Source organism: Perca fluviatilis, chromosome 19 (genome assembly GCF_010015445.1).
Source record: "Perca fluviatilis chromosome 19, GENO_Pfluv_1.0, whole genome shotgun sequence".
Lineage (NCBI taxonomy): Eukaryota > Metazoa > Chordata > Actinopteri > Perciformes > Percidae > Perca > Perca fluviatilis.
Window position 1 is genome coordinate 11,921,530 of NC_053130.1, and position 8,155 is coordinate 11,929,684.

Here is an 8,155-nt window from a genome sequence, read left to right on the forward strand (position 1 = left end):
CAAATAAACGTGATTTGATTTGAAGATCATTCAAAAAATCTGATTTTTTTTTCAACCCACGAAGGAGCACTTACTCATTCAGTTCCTCAAAAACTTCAAATTTAAAATCACCAAATGTGGAGATACATGCATTCACTGGACAGGAAAGAAGTAACTAAAGCTGTCAGACAAATGTAGTAGAGTAAAAAGTACACCATTTTGCCTCCGACTTAGTAAGAACAGTATACTGCCGTACAAAGCCAAAACGCAGTAACTACATATTTGGTCAAAATTGAGTTTAGACTGGAAATGGGCTTTGTAACATCTCCTACGTCTTGTGACAAAAACTCCTGGTTCAACTGTATCCCATTTCAGAGAAATCACTATGTCAAATTTGCAGTAACTACAAAATCCAAGCTAGTACCAAGGCAAACCGCAGTAAGTGAAGTTACTGCGTTCTGCCTTTGTTTACCCGGCTTTGACTCGGTAGCTAGTACCAAGGCAAAGCGCAGTAAGTGAAGTTACTGCGTTCTGCCTTTGTTTACCCGGCTTTGACTCGGTAGATACTGCGGTCTGCCTCTGTAGCCACATTCAAATCTACCAATCTGTCCGCCTCGCGCACAGCATCCTTATCACAGAGTCTGATATAGGAACGCCGTGCGCGAGGTGACACTGTGATACAGACCACCAACAAGCCAACATCATTAACCCAGAGAAACATGGCACAATCCCGAGGAAAACTTATAGTGTCTCTAGCTTTGAAACGCAAGTATCCAGACAGCGGTAAGGAACATGGTAAAATATGAACAACTAACCTGGCAAATAACACCTAAAACAATAAATTGCCGTCACTAGCTAGCGAGCCGCTAGCATATAAACCATTTTAGCTTACCTGCTCCCCTTGAAGGCAGTAACGTTAGCATCTATCCACTGTGGAAACGCTGTCATAACTGTTTTGTTTCTTGTTGTCTTCATTACTTACGCTATTGTAATGTATTTTATTAGGTAATCTCTCAGTTGAAGCTTAAGAGGAAGTTGTAAACATAGAGCTTTTATTTTGACGGGAAAAGGGAAGTGGAAAAAGCGTTGTATTTTCTGACCGTTGTCAGTGTTGTCAGCGGTTGAATTAAGTGAGACGTGCCGTCTTATTTTAGAGCCCAAACAGTGAGACAATATAAGAAACGCTCAGTTACACTAGTTTCATTTCATTTTATGAGTATTTTTTTATATGGAGATAGGCTACGTTCTCAATAAAAATATTAATATGTCAATATCTATTTTCAGTTGTCAGAGTAAAAGCATCTTTTTTTAATGTCTCGCAAAATTGACTGACACATGAAATGGACATATGCACACCGTCTCACGCAACAACACAATTTTTCATATAAAGTAAGGCAGCATACTGTGACTGTGCCTAACTCATCTGCTTTATAATGTTGTCTAGCTTGGGAGTGTACACACACACACACACACACACACACACACACACACACACACACACACACACACACACACACACACACTCTTGTTATTCTGTTTGAGTTATGTTGTTAAATGTATATGAATTTTTAAGTGCCGTTTTATAAGTAACCTTGGTATTTAATGAATTACTTTTCAATTAACATAAAAACAAACACAAACAAAAATTCCAGCATTTTGATTGTGTGTAAAATTATAAGGATGTTTTGGGGAAAATAATGAGAATAACAATTTAATCATTTTGGACTGATGTAACAGGGGCATTACGACAAAATACTATTCTTGAATACACTGGATGAAGGTTACTACCAAGCACTTTCAACACTCAACCTATAAACATCCATAAACAAAACATAAAACCAATTAAAACAAATGAAAATGTATAAGGTATAAAAAAAGAAAGTTGGATTAACACATTTCAATTGTAGATACTGCACTCTGCCTTTGTAATAGTGTTTTAGTTGCTTGAGGTTAGACAAAGGCAGAGTGCAGTATCTACATTTTTAGGGTCAAAGGTCATATCAATGGTCTGTTTTTTTATGTATAACATTTTCCTTCCTGTAAAGGTATTACATAAAAGTATCAACACTATTGTACCTACAACATGTTTGGCTGGCCTGTATGAAAACTTTGATGCTATTTTTCTCAGTTTCAGTGTTGGCGTAGTTACTGCACTTTGCCTTTGTAGGGCAGTATAGCCTACCACTGGAAATATAGTGTAGCAGAAGAATAAAGTAGCATGTATTGGAAATACTCAACTAAAGTATAAGCACCTCATAATTGTACTTAATCACTTGAGTTAATGAACTCAGATAGCTACTTCCCCCACTGTTTAATTCCCAACTTGTATATATTTTAAATATTTGTTCTTGTATTTTATCCTATTATTATTTCATGTATATTGTATGTATGTATATTGTATCCTATTATTTCATGTATATTGTATCCTAGTTTTTCATGTATATGCTGTGCTGTGTGACTGATATTTTGCTTCTGTAACACTGTAATTTCCCATTTTTGGGATCAATATCTATCTTAATTAGAGGTTATGCTGCTGTTGTCCTGCAGGGGGCAGCAGTTATCTGACATACGTCGACTCGACACTCTTTGTTCTGTCGTCTTTTTTCATTGTTACTTCCGTAGCTGTAAGCTAAGCTAATAACCACAGAAAGTCGACTCTGTAGAATCTCTTCTTGGGGTCATTCACATTCATATCAAACAGTTATCTTTAAAATGTCTACTTCGCTGCTTCTCAGGGCTTTTGTAAACGAGCGACTGAAAGCTGCTGTCGAGGAAATATTTCAGGTTTTTGAACAAACAATCGCAAAATATGAAGAAGAAGCTTCCAGCTCCCACCAGGAGATTGATCGGCTCAGAGGGCTGCTGCTGGAATTTGTGTCAAACGACAAAACAGGTGTTTAACGTTATTAATTAATTTACTTTTCATCTGTCAGTGTCCCACTAGACCAGAATAATAAACCCTAAAGGTTGGTTGATTTCCTGTACCGTCACTTAACGTCGTGGCGTTTTTCTTTCATCAACAAGGGTGTTAACTCATGTTGTGCTGAAACAAGTCGTTATGTTTAGTTTGAAATTATTGAGCTATCAACTGGTACAAAAATAAAGATAAACGCCCATTACAAGAGACCAGCAATGTGTTTAAAGGATTCACCTTTAATACTTAAAAAAAAAAAACGATTGTTAACAAGACAAGTTGACAAGTTAAATCAGCAAAAAAAGAAAAGAATGACCTGATCTTAACTGAAGGCAACGTGTCACCATTTGTCCTAATTAAATGAACATTAGTTTAACATTTTACCATGAGATATTGAATACTTATCAATATTGCAATTAGAGCCGCAACAATTAGTCGATAAATCAGTTAGTTGATCGAAAGAAAATGAATCGGCAACTATTTTGATGATGTAATAATCGTTTTGTCATTTTTGTCACTTTCATTGTTTCCAGTTTCTCAGATGTGAGGATTTGATGCTTTTCTTTGTCATACATAGTATGATATATTTATATATATATATATATATTTTATTTTATTTTTTTCAGTTATTTCACACTTTTTTGTTAAGTACATAATTCCATATGTGTTCATTCATAGTTTTGATGCCTTCAGTGAGAATCTACAATGTAAATAGTTATGAAAATAAAAAGGAAACTCATTGAATGAGGTGTGTCCAAACTTTTGGCCTGTACTATATATATATATATATATATATATATATATATATATATATATATATATATATATATATATAGTAAACGAGACGTTCTTGGATTTTGGGCTGTTGGTCGCACAAAACGAGACATTTGAAGATGTCAACCTCCGCTGTGGGACATTATAACGAGCATTTTTCTCTATTTTCTGACATTTTATGGACAGTCGATTAATCGAGAAAACAATTTTCAGATTAATGATATTGTTAATATTGCCAACTTGTCAACATAAACAACTTATTCACTATTTTGGTTAGTATATATCCACAACATTCCACTTCCGGGATTGCTCCGTTGTTGCCGGAAATCCCGCCGCATGTCCTATTAGGCCGGATGTCCGTTACCTTCCACTTTCTTTGTGTTGGAATTTTAAACTCCGATCGATTTTTGAAGACTATGGTTAACTGCTCCTCAGATCTCTGCAGGGTAAATCCAGACAGCTAGCTAGACTATCTGTCCAATCTGAGTTTTCTGTTGCACGATTAAAACAACTTTTGAATGTACACATGTTCCACCAAAACTAGTTCCTTCCCGAGGCTATTTTGCAGAGGCACCGTGGCTCCGTCCGGCGCTTAGCACCGCCCATGACGATTGTGATTGGTTTAAAGCCATGTCAATAAACGAGAGCATGTTTTTCCTCCTATCCTGGAATGCTGTTTGGACTCGCCAGACCCTCCTCCTCAGCACTGTGGAGGAGGGTCTGGCAATGCGAGACTACTCTTTTGGTGATAAAACTGACAAAGAAGGCAGAGGTTTTACATTTTTTCTCTTTTTTTCCAGACTCTTCTCAGTCATCCATCTGTAAAGAGGAAACTCCCCCTGAGGAGCACAACTGTGAACAGGAGCTGAGCGTCTTTCAGAGGGACCCAGAGCCTCGACACATTAAAGTGGAGCATCATGAACTGTGGGCCAATCAGCAAGAAGAAGAAGAACAAGCGTTTAAGGATGCTGATGTCTCATACCTTCCTCATTCATCTGTCTGGGAGAAAAACGAGCAGGGGGACACAAAACCGACTTTGCAACCTCAGACTCAAAACAGTGACAGTGAGGGGCAGTTTCAGGATGAAACTGAATCTGTACAGTTCATGCTACCGCTTGTCCTAACTTCGTCTTCACAAACTGAAAGGAAAAATGAAAGTGTCCAAGATGGTAGGGTAAACGAAAGATGTGCTGCAAGTTTATCGTCAAGCCAAACACAGACGGAACAAAGTCAGCGTTCCTTTATCACATCCATAGAATCCACTGAGTTATCACATTTGAATTCAGTTGCACCTGACTATTGTTGCTATTTGTGCGATAAGTCTTTTTCCTCCAACCACCACTTGATAAATCATGCTTTTCGCATGCATTCAATTGACGCAGATGTCCTCTGTGCTGTGTGTGGAAGGACCCTGGAGTCCACCGAAAGCCTTCACGTGCACCTTAATTCACACAAGGGCTCAAAATGTTGTCGCGTGTGTGGTAAACAGTGCAACAGCACCACCGCTATGACGGAACACATGGCCAGCCACGCCGGGGTGAAACTGCATCGCTGTTACGTTTGTGGGAAAGAGTGCAGCCGGAAAGGAGATTTAAAGATTCACATGAGGATTCATACGGGCGAGAAGCCCTTCTGCTGCACTTACTGTGATAAAAGTTTCACCCATAGCGGACATCTGAAGAAGCACATGAGAAGCCACACAGGAGAGAGACCACACCGATGTGACATCTGCGGCAGAGGATTTCTACAGAAAGCACACCTGAAATACCACTTAGGGACTCACACTCAGAAAAATTGACTTTGTCATCCACCTGGGCCTGTGTTGAGCACAATGTTATTTGCTCAGGGCGAACTAAAGAGGCATTTATCAAGCGACTCCTTACAGCGAAGCGTAACAATAACATTTAAGAGCAGCTCTCCAGTGATAATCGGAGCAGGAATACCCAATCGGAGACAACAAGTTACCCTACATCTGCCATATTGTTCATTCATTTAAAGAAAAATCCTTACATTTTACTGAGAGATGTTTTTTATATTTTTAAATGAAAAATGTGTTAGTGTAAAATCCTCCACGTCATAGTCCGTCCCACCAAGGAAGCATGGGAGAGACGCAAGGATATCATGGGAGGAGAGAGGCAACGAGGAAATGTGTTTTAGAGCAGACTGATCTCATGAGGGGCGTATGTATTATTGGCGTGTTATCAAAACGCATACTTGCTTTTTTAGCGTGTTTATTAAACGCCGTTTGGTCTCCATTGACTTACATTACCTTGCGATTGCGTGTGAATTTATGCCGTAGCGTAGTATGAAAGGGCGAAAATCCACTTAGGGAGGTTGGTCGTGGGTGGTGGATGGGTCAAACAACACATGACTTTCACCCAGGAAACAGGGGATCGTGTCCCGCAACCCGTCCGCTGTATACGGCGCTCAAAATGCGTACAGATACGCCACTTTCTAAAGCCAAGTGGCGTGTATGTTTATGCGATAACACGCCACTGGTACGTTTTACGTCCGCTGTATACAGCGTAGACATACACGCTCAAAATGCGTACAGATAACACGCCACTTGGCTTAAGAAAGTGGGCGTGTACGTTTACGCGGTCATGTTGTTTAGAGGGAACTTTCTTCAATACTTGCCATTTTCAGCGTGTAGCTTGTTAGCTTGAAGCTTGTTGTTGTTTCCCAAAGCGAAGGGATTCTGAGAACAGCAACACAGAGCGGAAGCATAGGGACATCCCGGATGTCTTACAATTATCCTGGAAATGTACTTCTGTTGATCCAGACTACTGTTGACATGACCTGTGTCATCTGGTGGGAACTCATTACTCAGTAACCACTAACAGGAAGAGTCACTGTGTTCTGTAATAACACTGCTGTTAACATCAATAAACTGTCATTGTCATTATTCAGTTTAATGTTGCAGAATTTGAAATATGTGTGTGCGTGTTTGTTGGTTTAGCTCAGATTTGCTGTACACAGTGAAACATACATTCTGTTCTATTCTGCTCTTTTCTATTCTAAGTAAAGCTTTATTTAACAAGTCCGTAATATGCTTATAATAATTTCCATGGGAGTTTCTTGTAAAGAACTGTGTAATTTGGTACTAAATATAGGAAAATGCTCACATTGATTGTTACAGTAATATGATATAAAATATTAATATCCACCAGAGGTGTGCCAGTTGTATTTTATTAGTTATTTAACTTTAGCTAACATGGTTAACAGGGTTGTTTGACATCAGCAAGGCAGTATTTTATTCATGCTGCAGATGAGGTCACATGCATCCATGATGTGTCTCTGAAAGTGATGACATTTACAATTTGGACTTAATTCACATCTGTATTTAGAGCTGTCTCTTTAGGATTGGATCACCCACAATACCACCCAAATGATATAAACCGACTAGTGGGACGAGAATATTGTGGTGGTTACACGTCATGAACTTCTGGGCAGAAACAACCTTCGTGAATGTCGGTGGTTTCAATCATTGTATTCTCTAGTAGAGTATATTCTGCCTGTAGAGTCACTGAAAACAATGCAAACATGTTTCCTTACATGTTATGGCTCTGGTCAGACTGACCCCAAATTCTTTTTTTATTGAAATTCTCCAAAGAACTTTGAAAACATGCCATCTTGTGAACAACCAAGATTTGGGCATAATTTCTGAAGTCTGATGGTTACGTTTTTAGTTTTTAAAAATGACAGATTGATGTCATCCACATTTAAAACATGTAAAAAAGAATTAAATGTATAAATAAATAAATATAATATAATATATAATAAAATAAAGACTTTCTGACATTACTGAACATTTAAAGCAAAGAGTTAGCACAAACCTGCACCTGGCATCTGTCTAAATGAGAACAAATAATCGTGTTAATGATCCTTATTGGCTGCTCAAGCATGACATTTGTGAAAGATTAGCCAAATGTCTAGCCAACACTTTACTTTATCCCCCCTATTTATATGAACTATATAAATATTTAATCCATGGTTTATAAGAATTATAATGTAGTTTTACACAGATAAAATGACATTGTACGGTAATTAGAATTTGTCAACAGTTATAACTTCTCCTATGAAGACATATTTAATATTATTACAACTGTGTCTTAATATATTACTATTCATAGCTGTTTATACACCAGCCTCCACTTATGAATGCCCACAGGAGGAGTTATAATTGTTGACAAATTAGTTTCTGGTCTGAGAGGAACATGGTTTACCAGTAGGTGGCGCTACAGGAGCCTTTAAACATCTATCCAGCCAGTCAGTAAGAGCTTGTCAAGAGTTTACACAAACTACTACAATTTTTCTTACTTGAGGTTAAATTATGAAATTTTTTCCTTTTGACTGTTTTTTGTCTTTTTTTTTTTATAAATCACAGAACTCCACTGTTAAAAAGTATTTTCAAGTTATCGACAAAGTGCAACATTATTATCGTGACACTTGGCACATCTTGCACAATCTGAGCGCCAATTCAGTTCA

At 38.0% G+C, this 8,155-nt stretch overlaps 1 protein-coding gene across 1 annotated transcript; it reads left to right on the forward strand.

Annotated features, from left to right (window-relative positions):
- Nucleotides 1-2,564: 2,564 nt before the first annotated feature.
- Nucleotides 2,565-5,904, forward strand: LOC120547506 (zinc finger protein 37 homolog). The gene is made up of 2 exons (XM_039782941.1): nucleotides 2,565-2,872; nucleotides 4,468-5,904. The coding sequence occupies exons 1-2, from the start codon at nucleotides 2,692-2,694 to the stop codon at nucleotides 5,463-5,465; spliced, it is 1,179 nt and encodes a 392-aa protein (XP_039638875.1). The 5' UTR covers nucleotides 2,565-2,691; the 3' UTR covers nucleotides 5,466-5,904.
- Nucleotides 5,905-8,155: the final 2,251 nt, after the last annotated feature.

Excerpts from the sequence above, each read along its gene's own strand:
- LOC120547506 (XM_039782941.1), top strand. The coding sequence starts at position 2,692 with ATGTCTACTTCGCTGCTTCTCAGGGCTTTTGTAAACGAGCGACTGAAA. Across the intron at positions 2,873-4,467 it reads TGTGTCAAACGACAAAACAG|ACTCTTCTCAGTCATCCATC; the intron begins GTGTTTAACGTT and ends CTTTTTTTCCAG.